Source organism: Hetaerina americana, unplaced genomic scaffold (genome assembly GCF_022747635.1).
Source record: "Hetaerina americana unplaced genomic scaffold, ioHetAmer1.1.p SCAF_1, whole genome shotgun sequence".
NCBI classification, from domain to species: Eukaryota; Metazoa; Arthropoda; class Insecta; order Odonata; family Calopterygidae; genus Hetaerina; species Hetaerina americana.
In genome coordinates, this window is record NW_027286069.1 from 110,522,045 (window position 1) to 110,538,083 (window position 16,039).

The window sequence follows — 16,039 nt, forward strand, 5'->3', positions numbered from 1 at the left end:
TGAATTCAGATCGTGTTGGTTAAGTGTGCACATGATCGCAGATCGTATATTGGCATTGATAAGATAACAGTGCACCCACCATTATCACTGAAAATTTGGAGATGCGAAAGATATGCGTTAAACTCGTCCTGAATGTCTTGATGGGCGTCCAAGAGCAGAGTATGCTTGGCAACACCTTCTGCAACGACATCGCGACGATACCCCAACCCCTTTTCAGTCCCAAGTTGGAATCAGCAGGCTATTTTCTATTCCCAAAATTAAAATACAAACGTTTGCACGCGTACCCTTAAGAACCGTCTGGAATCCACCTACCAGGGCCTTCGAGTCGTGGCAAAACCGCTGGAGTGAAAAGTGTGCGAGTTTAATTAAAAAGATGGAGAAAAGGATAGTTCAATTTGTTGGATGTGCTATTCGTTCGCTGCACGACTTCCTGGGAAATGTAATGGAGGGAATAGTTCGAGAATGAAAAGGGAGGCCAAGAAAGAAGTTTTCGAATAACATAAAAAAGTACTAAGAGTGTCACAAGATATAAGGATTCGAAAGGAACAGCAATCAAGAAAGATAGAAGTGAATGCAACGACAAGGTTACGACTTTAAAAGATAATGGCGAATATTTGGTAATTGATCTACATCTACATCAACACCCTGCGAGCCATCAAAAAGGTGTGTGGCAGGGGTGCAGCACAAGGAGGAAAGGGTAAGGGATGAGGGGCTTTTCTAATGGATGGGGAAAGGTGGGGGAACCTGCAAAAAAATATATATGTATATATATATTTTATATATATATATAGAGTCTCTCTTGAAGAAGGCCCCTGAGAGGGCCGAAAGCTCGAACAATTTACCGTGTAAGTATTCTTTTATATGTGTCTATTCTTTTCTATTTGTGTTATGTTGTGTCAGCCAATTATTGTGCCGCTCGTATGAGTTTTTCCGTACAATCGTTATATATATAATATATATATATATATATATATATATATATATATATATATATACTCGTATAGCCATGCGCAGTCCCTACCTTGTAGGTTAATACTTATTGTGCCGAAATGACTCCTGGGGGATTTCGATTACAAGTATTCTGGTCTCTTATTGTTCTTGGAAAAAATGACCATTTAAACCTGTCTGTCTTGCAGTTAATCTCTCTAGACTTATATTCGTGATCCCTCCGCCCGTATTACGTTGGGGTTCGTATTATGTTCTTGATGTCATCGGAAAAGGACCCATCTTTAAATGTTTTTAATAAGTTAAATCTATATCGTAAACGCCGCTGTGGAAGGGAATCCCAGCCTAAATTTTCTAGCAGAGAAGTTACGCTACTGCGTTGGTCATAACAATTTTTGACAAATCTAGCCCCCCTCCGCTGAACTCGATCAAAATCCGAAATTAAATCTATCCCTTGAGGATCACGTATACTGGCAGCATACTCTAGATGGGGCCTGACTAGGGCAAGAAAACTTCGTTCCTTCACTTTTTCGTCACATTTACCCAGCACTCTTTTTACAAATCCCAATTTTTTATTAGCACGACCGCATATTTCCCGTATGCGCTTTCCCCAGGACAGATCGTGAGTAATTGTTACACCCAAGTTTTTAAAGTAATCTACCCTCACGATTTCCGTTTGTTTCACTTTGTAACTAAATGATGGGAAGTTACTCTTTTCCCAAAAATGTATTACTAAACATTTTTTCAAATTTAATTCCAATTGCCATGTATCACACCAAGTCTGGATTGTATTTAAGTCGTTAGCTAACGTGACTCTGTCTTCGCGACTTCTAACATCCCCATAAATCACCGCATCGTCGGCAAAAAGACGGAGCCTGCTATTAACCACGGTGGTGAGGTCATTTATGTAAAGAAGAAACAAGAGGGAGCCTATGACACTTCCCTGTGGTACACCCGATGTGACCTTGACAGTATCGGATGATACACCGTCCAGGACGACTGTTTGAACACGATTTTTTAAAAATTGTCTAATCAAGCATTAAACTCTCCCGTGTATTCCATAAGTTTCCAACTTCGCGAGTAACTTGCAAGGAGGGACTTTGTCACAAGCTCTTTTAAAATATATCATGAACAAAGAGTGCGAGTTGAGTTTCGCAGGATCTACCTTTCCGGAATCCGTGTTGGTTATTAATCAATAAATCTTGGCTATCGAGGCACCTCATTATGGAACTAAAAATGATGTGTTCAAGAATCTTACAGGAGATGGAGGTAAGCGATATTGGATTATAATTACTGCGGTCCTCCCTGTCTCCGTTTTTAAATATGGGCGTTACAGAAGCTATCTCCCAGCCGCTTGGCACGGTTTCTTCTACTAACGATTTCTTAAATATTATATTAAGATAAGGGGCAATTTCAGACGACAGTTCTTGGTACACGCGAGCCGGTATCTCATCAGGTCTCGGAGATTTGTTGGGGTCGATGTTTTTAAGGAGTAACTCTATTCCGCAGGCGGAAAAGTCGATTGTATGCATTGGCTGCAGAAATGTTTTCGGAAGGTTCTCTGGTATATTCTGGGAGCATTTGTTGAAAACACTGTGGAAGAATGAGTTTAATATGTTGGCTTTATCTAAACTACTTGTTACTTTATCCCCTTTTTCGTTGTTCAATGAGTTTACGGTGGACTTTTTTCCCTGCACTTCCCTGACGTAGGACCAAAACATCTTTGGGTTATCGTTTAAATGTTCACCTAATTTTTTCCTTTTGAATTTCGCGAACGCCTTCCGGAAGGCTTTCTTGGCAGTGGACCTAGATGCTTTGCAATTCTGTATGGTTTCGTTGATTTTATCAGGGGCGGAATCTTTGACAGCGTTTTTCATTCTGGCATGGCACGCCCTTTGCCATCTTAGTGATTTCCCAACTTCAGAGTTGTACCAACGGGGTTCCTTATTCTCTCTTCTATATTTACTAAGCATGAATCTTTGTATTGCTGAACCTGTTATCGCAAGAAAATCATTCCAGGTATCCTCGACAATCATAGTTGATTTAAGGGTGTAAGTAAAATTGGAAAGAAGATCTCTATACTTTTAGATGCAATAAAGACTAATTACCGTAGTTAAAAGAAATTTGCAATGTTCACGGTAATTACGCATAATTTTAAAGAGATAACATATTAAAATAACGAAAAACATGAAGCAGATATGTTGTATGAGTAACATCAAACTGTTCAGCTCAAATAAGACATCACGCCGAGTGGAGTGCCACTGTTTCTCCACGTCACTATCACGTGATGCTATTTAGCTCGCTTGCCCTTGATACGCCGTTCATCCATTTTTCTCTATTTGAAGATTTACAGCCCTCCTTCGTGACCCGATCAATGCTAAAAGTCAATTTGCCATTAACTGAACTAATGAAATTGACAAGAAATGCATGACTGTGAAAGCTCCCCATATCCATTACGAAAAAAAATATTTTTATTTCCCACAAATCAATTTGTTTGCGGCTCGACACGTTTCGCTACGCTTCAGGCCCCTAGCACACAAAGTGGGCGCGAGGGAAGGCAGGGCCAGGGGTGATGGTGGGTTCCGACAAGGCGGTCGCGGGGGCAAGGGGGATCGAAGGCAATCCCGGCCCATCTCGATTCCGGTTTCTTTCATCCAGCGTGAGTTATTTTGCGTGCCGATGTCACTTAAGATCGTGTTGCGTAGCCAATCAACGTCAAGTCCAACTGGGTGATTATTGCAATAAGCGCCGGTGCCATTTGGTTCAGCCTGCTAAAGTTAATCGCTCATGCTGATGTTAAAGGTTTGGTTCATAATAAAGTGAATTCTAGTAAAAATTTCCAGTTAAACCGCTCTTATTTAAATTTGTTCGTTAACTTGTATTCGTTAAGATCTATTAACATCGTTTCAAATTAATATTTGAAACGATCAAATATTTCACCCAATCAGGGCGGTGAACAGTGGGCATTTGCTGGCCGATAGTGAAAAAAGTATGAAATTCGCGCATGATATCCTAAGAACTTAGCCATGCAAAGACTTGACAGACGTGAACTTATCAGTCAATGTGCCAAATGTATTTATTGACAGCAAAATGGTTTAAGAAGGCTGCGTTTAGAAGAATTGGAAAAATTATGGAATAGATGGTGCAAATGGTCAAATACTTTTCTTGAGTGTTAGCAAATAATGGTAGGATAGATGGAAGAGTTGTAGGGGTGAACTGATGTCGGCGGAAAGGTGATTAAGAGTATTTGGGCTATGCATGTTAATGACGTTTCATCAAGAGTATGCTAATACCAACTGCCGAGTCCCTCTCTACCCTCTCCCTGAGCATTTTACACCTACTTCTCTATTCACCTATCCCTATGGGAGTAAATGACCTCAGCTGTCAGTTGCCTCACCTCTAATCACTACCACTAAATCAGTGAATGGACTTTTGCATAAGAAAGAAAAACGTCAATGTATGAAAGTATAATCTTCCCTTTATGTTTTTGTAAAATAGCAAAACTTGGCATTTCAAAATAACCATGAAGGCCGAATAAATTCGGTGGGTTTAGAGAATAATTTTAGTGAAATAAAGCATGAGCGTCACAGCAGCAAAAGAAATGCGCAAGGAGGGGATTTTAAGATAGGAACTGAGGTTCGCGAAACATAATTTTTAATTTACTTGGCCTAAAAGGAAACATCGTTAAAACTAAAATAACCAATTGGCCGCAGCCATTCCTTCTCACCTCCTTCTCCTTTCACCTTTTGTTCCTTACCACCTCCACCCTCACACCCCTCCCCAACATATTCTCTCAGCTCTTCCTCCATGAACACTATTTTGAAGATGGCCGTCCAACCTTCGAAACTTCAAACATACGTGAGTTTCCTTCTATCGCGTCTTAGTGTGTTTCCCCATATAACAAGATATATCTGTCGACAGCTGAAAAGATAACTTCTAACATGTGACAGCTGCTGCAAAATTCAGTAGTCCCGGATTACTTCGTTAACAGTTGTCTTTATAAGTGGATAGTCTTCGGTAAACTGGGAGGAGTCATATCGAAAAAACAAAACATCATTTGAATCGGTGCAACCGTTCCTGAGTTATAAATGGTGTAACTAACACAATTTACGATTTTGTTTATTATTTCTCTTCTTCTTTTAAAATCTACGTTTTTGAACACAATTCTTCTCTTAATTTTCCCACTACTATGGACATTTTTACTATATTATTGCTCTATAATAAAACAAATGCGCCACCGGCCACAGTTTATCCTTCTAACTTTAGTGTTTGGCAGAGCTGCCCTACTTTTAGAGATTGCAATAACTTTAGTTTTCTCGTGGTTAATTTACATTCTGTACCTTTCACATAACCCCTGTGAAGCACTCAACATTTATCTTTTGGCTATCTGGTTAAGTATTGATTGGTGATTTCATCTCTTTCTGATTTAGTCCTCTCGTCGTCAACTTTAGTCCTAGCTGGATATCTTTGGCTAGCCTAGTATCTTTCCACACCACCCTTAGCATTTCAACAGCATTTACGTCGTATGCAGAAAAGTGCCATCAACAAAGGGCAATCCTCCCCTGCCTATCACAGCCTATGTAAACATGATAGCCATCATGTATCTGTTAGGTACCGATCTGTTCCTCCGACATTTCTCCTCTGCTCTCACGTGTATTTTAAAGGCATCTGACCAATGCTGTAATTATAATAAAAGCTTTCCCCCGCAGAACTAGTTTCCGTTTCTCGGCGATCATTTCTAATTCCTAAATCGTACTCTGCTACCTAAATCCCCTCCTTTCCTTCGCTTACAGCTCCATTTCAGCTTTCCATCACAATTCGTTGCTTCTTCACAATCGTTTTTTTTAATTTATCGCCGAAATCATCGACATGCTTCTTCCTTCCGGTGACTATTCGTTGATGTATGCACCTGGATCTACTCTAAATCGCTCGAGTTCCCTTTAAATCGTCTCAGCATTTTTCGATGCACGTCAGCGGATGACTCCGTCAAAGCAACCTCCGCGGACATCTCCCGCAGTTTTCGGTGGAAAAATTGCTGAACGGTTTTCTTTGAAAAAAATTCGTTGAAAAATAAAATAGATTAAAAACATTTGAAATTCAATTATTTCTTCACCATACTTATCAAAATAACCTCATTATCATTTGTAAAAAAGAAATATATTGAATTATCATGAGATTTCGTGGAGGACTCCTCCTCAGACAAAGCAAAGGAGAGGGAACGACGGAATGGCTATTTGCCGAAGTATGCCAGCCGAGGTGGCCCCTCCCTCGCCGCGAGGGCCGCCGTGCTCACCTTGGACACGAGGGGCGTGCGGACGCAGGGCGCCGTGATGGGATGGCAGACGGCCACGTATCTGTCAGCGCTCATGATGGTGAGGAAGATGGAGGAGGTGAACTGGTTGATGGAGGTGGTAGTCATGTAGAGCTTGCAGAGGGCGTTGCCGAAGGGCCATTGCTGCATGTTCATCGTGGCCAAGAGGAAAGGGATGCCGATGAGGAAGCACTCGTCCGCCACGGCCAGGTTGACGATGTACATGTTGGTGACCGTTTGCATCTTGGAGTAGCGGAGCACCACGTAGATCACCAGCGTGTTCCCACCGAGGCCGACGATGCACACCAAGCTGTAGAGTAACTGGGAATACGGTGGTCATAATTACTAGAAGAACTATAGGCCCACTGAAAACAATAGGTTTACTGGGGGAGGGGGCACCAAATTACACTATTCCCGAAATCTCATTTAAATTAGCATAACTTAGGTGGCGGAGCGTGCAGTTTAATTTCGATTTCTTAAGAGGTCATTCAGCAAGATTCTTACGTGTGGCTTATTATTGCATTAATTCAGTCATTGTTTATATATTTAGAAGCTTGACCAACTTGATCACCAAGGAGCGCGTGGTGAAATTTCCCGATGAGAGAGATAAGGTATTTTGCAAAGAATATTCATTACTTTGAACCCAAAATTTTACGAATATACATACTTAGTATTTGACGGAACGTTTTAAATCCAACATAAGTATCGAAGAAAGTTGAGTGGTTTCCGAGTCACGAAGAAAGCTGGCAAAGGCAACGAATCCTGACAATCTACACGCAGTTCTCGTAAATATGTGCCTTCCGAATAAAATTTAAAATCCCAAATCATAACGGCCTCTTTGTGACTCTCAAGTCATTAAAGAAATAAAATTCTCTCAAATTTTAAACACCGTAAAAAATACTAAAAATGCTAATTTTTTCTTCATGTTAGTAGCCATTTGACTGAATTAAAATTAATCTATACGCTCATGTACAATCCGCCCAACCTAGGAATTACTTACACATACTTAATATAATATTTTTTAGCTTCATTAAAAGTTTATTAAATGAATGCCATTTGAGATTGATGAATAAGCAGCGATTATAGCCTCGCCCCTGCGGATATCTGATCCCAGGGGTACGCATTTTGTCACATTAAAAACACTAATGAAATAGGCGACGGGGCGCCGCCTCAATTACTTCTTCTACCAAATCATGATCAACGAGGAAAAAAGCGGTGAGTCGTGGTGACAGCGGCGGGAAGGCCCCTCGGCCGGGTGTCGTGCTTGGCGGCGGCAACGCCCTCGCCACGACCGTCCGCCCTTACACACGCACGCGTGGGCACTCGGAACCCTCTCGCAAAAAAGCGGAATCGACGAGTGGAGGAGGCGAGAAAGGGCAAGAAGCGGACTGCCACCCTTAGTCTCGAACTTGTGATGTTAGAATGGTATCGGGGAGGGACTAGCCATAAACAGTGAGCTCGTACCATTTGGCATATACGCATGCTCTTTAACAATCATTCAAATAAAAAACACAGTTTGATTCTTTATCTAATAATAGAAAATGCCAGTAAACTATTCTCATGACCTCTTTGCCCATGACCCCTTATCAGGCAATCTCAACAATTTAAATTCGCACCTAATACAATTCAAAAACCCAAATAAAAAACCCTGATACCTCGAGAACAAAATTATCTAATAGACACCCTTGGACACGGATTATAGTGAGGTTACTTAGAATTTAAGGCGATACTTAAGCGACCCCGGGGAATATATATTGAAATTATTCGCATATTATCACTCATGCGCTGAAATTGAATGGAAGCGGGCCGACTAAAGGTTAAAAACGTATGAAATGCGAAATGAGCGAACTTAACAATGGCAGCCGAATTCTCAGGCTAAATCTTTCTTCCGGGGAAATGAGAAAATTACCAATTTGAAGAAACTTCGGGAGATACCTTGACAGTGACTGTTAACGGAGTTATCTACTAAATACGCATTAGAATGAAAAAATTTCAGAGTGTGAAAAACATTCTGAGGAGCCGTCCAACCGAGAGGGCCCGGGTTCAAATCCTGGGGACAACAAATATGTTTCAGTGGTATCCCGATCCCTACTTGAGGTGCTTTGTGGGGAAAACTTTGAGTGAGTACGACGTCCGTCGGATGGAACGTTAAAATACGGACGCCTTGGCGCCTTTCAGTTTAGAGTAGGCTAATGCCGACGCCGGGTTTCTCTCCACCCTTCCTTTCCCAACCATCCCTAATGGCGCAAATGACCTTAGCTGTCGGTCGCCTCCCATAAAAACTACTACTCGACCCCGGAGTGCTTTAGCAAGTTTAACTATCGAGGCATCTCCCGCAGTTTCTCGTAATTTTTCAAAAATAAAACACCCCTATTGTTTAACGCTTTTCGCTCGTGGACTATGGTGTATCGCGCACGACTACGAATGCCTGTGACATTGTATGTGCGGCATTTCGACAAAACATTTCTTCCTTTAAAAGTTGCCAAAATTTCGGTGTGTAAGAGGACACCTCGATGAATGAACTGGCTAAAGCAATTGGCTTGGACATCAGAGGGATCCAGGCTCGAATCCCGGTCAAAGCGAATGATTTTTACACTCTGAAATTGTTACAGAGAAAATGACTGTTTGAAGTTGGAGGCGTTCACATGCCAATGCTCTGCGAACCACGGATGCTCACCTTGGGGATGCGGTTCGCGAGATGAGGATTGTGTGGGTTCAGCAGACGTATATAATTTTGTGCCGGCTGATGAGATATATAAGTTACACACGCTGCTTGCTGATTCGTCCGCTTCAAATATGTATCCAATTGAATAAAGCCTAAATCAAACTAACCGCTTGGCGAGATCGTGGAAGGCGAGCGGGGGGAGAGTTGCGGGACGGAACAGCTCAGCCGCGGATTGCGATCGTCTGAGCTGGAGAAATTAGTGCGCGGGCGAACATGGAGAGGGTGGGGGAGGGAGGCCTTCGTCGGAGGTAATGGTGGGGAAAAAGTGGTGGGGGGGCCCCAGTGAAAGGAAATTAATTACGGAATTATAAACACGGCCAAGGAGGAAATTAATTTTAAAAAATCAAGGAAAAGGCGACGCGGGGCGAAGGAGCAGTACTAATTAAAAAATTCAACAATGGACTTAAATGGAGGGAGAGTTTCATTTCCGGCTAAGAGGGGGATGGCCCCACCCCCTCCCTCCGTCCAGAGAGAGAGAGAGAGAGACGGGAGGTAGCCTTCTTCTAGTAAGGCATGGACTTCCCTTTCGGGGTGAGAGGTCGCGGAAGAGGAAGAAGAACAGATGGCCGGCCGTATGGGAGGATTTTTTCGGAAAATTGCCTTGGATGCGGTTCGCGAGGTGAGGAATGTGTTGGTGCAGCAGATGCATTTAATTTGCAGCCAGTCAATGAGAGATACAGGCTAGAAACCCTGTTCGTTGATTCGTCGTTGATGAAAAATAATTCAAAAAAATTATAAAATGAGGGAATGAAGGTTAAATGTAATGGCACCGAATACTATCTTATCAGGGTTAATTTATGTTTCATTGTCTATAACCATATTTTACTTGATTTTCAGTACAACACTTGTACTAATCAACTCAGGTTAACCATTTATTAATCTGTTTCTGTTAATTTGTCAATCTAGTTTCTGTTTCTGTGTTTAATTTCTGTTAACCCTTTATTAATCATGCTGGTTTGTTCTTACCAAAAATGTCCTGGGTTGTGCGAGCATGCAGGGAAGCGCTCGGGGTTAGAAATGTGTCCAAGGCAAAAATATAGACGAAAACGCTTTCGGGTCGAATTTCACTCCTCATCTGTTTGAGCATACACTCATGACTATTGGGCATCGAAAGTGACGAGGATAGTGACGAAGGTAGCTCATCTGTAAGAATTTTGTTTACCTTTCCTTAATTTGGTAGTGATATCCTTAACCTGACTAATTTTCTCTTCTCTAATTGCAGAATACTAAAATTAACAAAGATTCTCCAGCAAGTGAATTTCATCTCAGCGAAGTTTGGAAGTTTATTTCTTCAACAAAATTTTGATACATGGTAAATCATTAATTACTGTTGCTTTGTTCCTTTCAGTACTAAACTTTGATTGCCGTCATCAATTCCAATGCGTTTTACATAATAGGGTAATGAAATATCCGTGGATAGTTTTCACTATGTAGTTTACGTACGTCAGTAGTAGTAAACGAATTCGGGGTATTTATTAACCGAATATGGGCGTTATAATATAATTATTGATAAAAGTTAACCTGCAGTGTGACGAAAGGATATTTTTAGCTCTGAAAGTATCGTGTATAAAGTCCTCATAGAAGGTTTGTCTAAAAAGTATCGGTAACAATTTTTCCTGACGTGTGTATGAAGTATTAAATTTAGGCCTTCGGCTAAGTGTGCGCATGATCGCAGATCGTATTGGCATTGACAGTGAATTTCCACTGAAAATTTAGCGAAGCAAAATATATGCGTTAAACTCGTCCCGAAGGTCTTGACAGACGACCAAGAGCAAAGTCTGCATGCGAAGACTTCCTGCAACGGCATCGCGACGATTCCCAATCTACTTACAGTCCCAAGTTGGAACCAGCAGACTATTTACTATTCCCAAAAGTGAAATCCTCTCTCAACGAACATAAGCATGGTGCCGGTCCTAAGTGTCATCAAAGAAGCTTGTATGGGTAAAAAAGCATCATTGTGTCCCAGAGGTTATCAAGCGAAGGTTCAGATTGCTCCTAAAAGTAAGCAATATGAACTGACTGCTAAATATGCTACATTGTAACGGTTAATGAACCAAATAAACCATACCCATGTATTTGTATGTTAAATAAACAAACCACACGTAGTCATATTTGAGAAATGTCGTTGATAACAAACTTTTTATTCATTAGTGTTTCTATCACCATAGTCATACAGGCCTCCCTTAATCAGCGTTGGAAAGAGGGGTCATTAAGTATTGGAAACTCTACCTGATGACATAGCATATGGCGAAACTAACTGTTACTATGAAGGTTCACCATTTTGGTACTATCTTAAAAGCATATCGTATCAAATTATTCATGATATCTATGGCCCGAGTGAGCTTACAAGTACCCATGTTACAAAACTTCATAGGCATGCATAATTGGCGTACATTTATTATTGACATGACCAGAATGCATGTAGATGGTTTGTGGAATGCCAGGGTTTTGTTTGGTGATAATATTAATTTACTGCTTTTAATTAATTTTAATGACTTATAAAAACTTACTGTTGAATTAAGTAGTTTTCATTATCTGACTCTTCACTAGTATTCTTAATCCAATTTCAGGCACTGCAACAGTATCTCTTCGGCCCGATGTGAAAGAAGCGAACGTTGAGTTATGATTTTGAAAGCAACTTGCTGGTAAGTGTTTAATGAAAATTATTCCGCAATAACTATTGATTTATTTTTTAGGGCATGCGTACAGATTTTAAATGACAAGTTTAAATTGATGAACATGAACTCATTCCCAGGCGTCAATCTCAAAAAAGAGACTAGTTGTTCGAATGAAAATCATTTAGTTCAATTTATAAATTTATATATACACACACACGTGTGTGTGTTTGTGCTCGTGGGTGTGTTTGTGTGTAGAACATAAAATGATTAAAAATTGAAAAAAACAAGAGCATGACAAGAAGAATATTTCGTATTTCTCCAGCGATATTGCCCACCCATGCGGATAATATCCAAATAAATCGTTTTTCGAAATCTCAATGATAAAATATTGACTGTACGTTAAACAAACTCAAATCGTCGTATATCATGGGAAAAGCCTTGATTTCACCGGCGGTAAATTCGTTTCGACAAATTACCTGACGGTCTGTTTGGATGAGCGACGCGGTGCATCCCTTTAAACCGACGCGTTTTGTCTACGATGGTCAACAAAAGACCCCTGGGAATAGGAAAAAGCAACACAGCACTCGGGGTCGCTTCGAAAAGTGAAAAATTCTGGTTAATGATAGTCGGATTCCCCCCGCCACACGCCCTTACGGCGGCTTGCGGGGTGTATAGTAGATGTAGATTAATTAAATCTTCGAATTGGTCTTTCGTCAATCTGGTGAAGGAATTAATGCTAATATAGATTCACGAGATAAGTAATTCATGAATATAATTACCAGAATGTTATTTTGTGATGTAACCATTGTAATGTAATTAACTTACTTATGAAAATTTCAGTTTAATCCAATGCGTAAATTTCCCTTTTGATGTGCATTTCAAATTTATTCCAATATTTGACTCCGAACTATCATATTTTGTCCTTGCCATCAGGATTTCCACCCGTCGTGTGATCCCTATGAGGTTTACCATTTTCAGATTACGGTGTTGACAAAGAAACTTATATTTGAAGAAGGCAGGTCTCAGTCAATTTAAGTCATGTTTAAAATATTTCCATCGCAATACATTGCCGAGGACGGGTGAGAAATCAAATAATACGACATGGAAAGATTTCCGAGTGCCTTCTCCGGTCGCGCTTCGCCACAACTGCTTAAAACACTCTGAGAGTCGAACGGCGGGAGTCACCGGAAACGGGAGGAGTCTGCGGAGGAGAAACCTGAATTATTGTGTCAATGTATACCCGTCCTTTATTAGGGACGTGAAATGAGAGGGAAAGGGGGGTGGAAATTCCGGAACCAGCCTCTGACAGGCTATAACTGCCTCCACATTCACAACGACCGCTTCACCTGAGGATGCCGCATACCGCAAGCCCGACTTATATCTCCGCACCATGAATTTTGTGATCCGCATGTAATGGTAAAACGTTTCATATCCAGGTTACCCCATCAAAGGAAGTCATGCTTTGTCCTTTTCATGGAAACTCCAAAAAATCCCTCGGATCCACTTTATATTTTATCCCGCGTTTGGAAAAAACATTTTTCAGTTCGTTTGCCTCCCGAGGTACGACTGGTCTGATGGATATCAATCGAACTCTGGGAATATAAAAATTAACGCATATCGCAAAATGTTTGGTGCGGTGAGCTGAAGGAGTTACAAAGTGATCGCGATCTTATTACGTACATTGTCGAAGAGATAGAAGTTCAACGCGTAGCGTTTATAAGCCTTAGGTTAACGTTTTTAAGGAAAACAATATTTCGTGTCCAATAAAACATTTGAATTTGAATGATCAAGAGCGCAATGCGCAAGCACGAACAGAACAAACACTTACATGGAGCACTTTCCAAAAGTGCTCATCCTCCTTTTAAACCCTAAGAAAAATCTATAGTGCCGATATCTATGGGTAGAAAATATTTATGAAGCTGATCATATTCTTTTAGCATGCTCGAAATCATGTAGGCACAATTAACGCCTTAAACTGTTACACAAGGCTTCGATGGACAAAAGAAATTAATTATTCCCATAGCTTCATACATTTAATTAGATGAAAAATTAAAAACTGTATCTTTTGGAAAAATGTATACGCAGACCAAGTTATTCAGTTCATTTTGAGGTTAAGTCGAACGCAGATTTTGGCTGTTTTTCATTCCATGATGTCTCAAATAATAGGATCCCGAGCAAAAAAAGTTTAAAAAAAACTTAAATTATTGCCAAAGCAGACATACAGACCGCAGCCGAACCGAATCAATGTTGTGTGTGAGGAGAAGGCAGGCGCGCGCCGGTGCAATGAAGCCAATTCTCTCTACTTTGCTGGCCTGTTGATTGTAGGCTATTGAGTGAATGCAGTTTACATCGAAAAGAAGTATACTGCCAAAGGTCATCAAGACGAAAACGAGTTCTTTACCAAGTTCATGATGCAATAAATTCGAGCATTTTAGTAAATTAAAAAACGCAATCTTATGTAGTAGTAGTTTTAATGGGAGGCGACCGACAGCTTCATTTATGCTATTAAGGATGGATGGGAAAGAATGAAGGGTAGAGAAGAAACCCGGCGTCAGCATTAACCTACTCTAAACGAAAGGCGCCAAGGGGTCCGCAACTTAACGCCCCATCCGACGGACGGCGTAGTCACTCAAAGTGCCCTCCACAAAGCACCTCAATTAGGAATCGGGGATATCACTGAAATAAATCTGCCGTCTCAAGAAGTCAAATCCGGGCCCTCTGGGTGGGAATCCAGTACGCTAGCTACCAAAACATCTGAATCCCCTTCTTTATCTTTCTTCAGGTGAATTTAGGGCAATATATATGTGTGCGTGCGTGCGCGCGCGCTTAGATGCGTGCGTTTGTGTGTATGATATAAAATTATTTAAAAGGGAAAAAATAGAGCGTGTGAAATTCCGGGAAAAAACACAGTGAGCGAAATTCGCTCTAAACCAATAGGGTGACAACAACGTAAAGAGTGCTCTCCACTAATCAAGTAGCGTTCGAGATACCAGTGAAAAAAGATCTGCCGCCTCCAAGAGTGAGGGTCTGAATCCAGTACGTTTGACACCGCACCATAATCCATACATGGCATAAGAACTATGTCTGCTTTTTAATATAATTAAGCCGTGAGAAGCATTCATGTAAGTCTTTAGAACTATGATTCACCAAAAAAAGTGCTGGTATTTCATATATAAAAAAAAATAAAAAATCTTTAAAAAAATTTCGTTGGACGCGAAGTTTTAGCAGAACATAACAGGGACGGGAGATCGATTACGCGCCTCTAAAGGGGGGTGGGTGGGAGAGGAAGGTCAACCAGAGTCCGAAAAGATTCCGCGACCCCGAGGGGGTGATAGGAGGGTCCTTCCCTTGACGCTGCTCCCCTGTGTGCCCACCGTGATCCAATGTACACCGGACATGGTATCCATTTGACCTCCGTTCCTTGGAAGCGTCGGAAAAGGAGAGGTTCGAAGTTGAAATCAAAAAGGAACTTCAAGAGATATGACACGAGGAATGAGCCAATGGAAGAATCAACGACACGCGTATATGCACGGCCCCTCGTGGAGTGAAAGGAATATGGTTTCTGGTCGGCTAAGAGTCAATGTCGATGACATTTGTATGGAGAAGAGGGCAATTAGATCCTGCCGATGCCCCCTATGCCCCATTCTCACTCCCTCTGGGGCTATCCCGCGCGGTGGGTGCTCACGAGCGGCAGAGGGAGGCTGCGTGTCTCACCTGGGCGAAGATGTAGAGGCCGGGCTGGTCCACGCTGCAGCCGAAGTTCGGGGAGGGCGAGGTGGCGTTGCAAGTGTCGTTGGGGGCGCAGGGGGCAGGAGACCAGGGGTCACTCGATCGTGGCGCGGATATGTTGGCTGCGTACTCCGCGGCGGACCCCATGGACCGGTCGGCGACGCCCCCCAAGGGGTCTCCGGCGGACGGTCCCGCGGAGTCGTTGAGCAGAAGCAGTAGGGGCGGCACCGAGGGCCAAGGCAGGGCCGGCGCGGAAGCCATGCCCCGGATCGCCCTCCCCGCGGTGGAAAGGGGGGTGGAATATCCCGCCCCGGGGGTGTGGTGGTCCCCTCTTCCTACCCCCAGAGACGAAGAGAGGAATAAAAGGAATGCACCACCTGCCAATCACCCCAGACGCCTATCTACTACTCTCTCGCCCGCCGTGATTAGCGGTTTCCGGTCGAAAGTGTATTCGTAGGTGCACGAAGTGCGACTTATATAGATTTTGTAGGGTTTCAGGATCAAGTATTTACTCATGCAAATGTCTGCATGTAATGTCCATATGAAATGTACGAACATATGTAGTAAGGCGCTTAGAGAGTATATTGGACTCCGACGCTGGTAGGCCCCGAGGTCCCACTGCCGCGGCTGCTCATAATCACTCCGGTGTCACCGGCGGGCCGCACTACCTCGACGGCAGTCTTTCATAAGCATCCGGGCCGCACACGGCCC

The 16,039-nt window shown here is 42.2% G+C and overlaps 1 protein-coding gene across 1 annotated transcript in view; it reads right to left on the reverse strand.

The window, feature by feature from the left end:
* The window catches only part of LOC139695390 (somatostatin receptor type 5-like), a 46,326-nt gene extending 30,737 nt beyond the window's left edge, over positions 1-15,589 (reverse strand). The window contains exons 1-2 of the mRNA XM_071594161.1: positions 15,314-15,589; positions 6,239-6,577 (exon numbers count right to left, since the gene is read on the reverse strand). Of these exons, the coding sequence (XP_071450262.1) occupies positions 6,239-6,577; positions 15,314-15,589 (615 nt within the window). The remainder of the gene's footprint in view (positions 1-6,238; positions 6,578-15,313) is intronic.
* Positions 15,590-16,039: the final 450 nt, after the last annotated feature.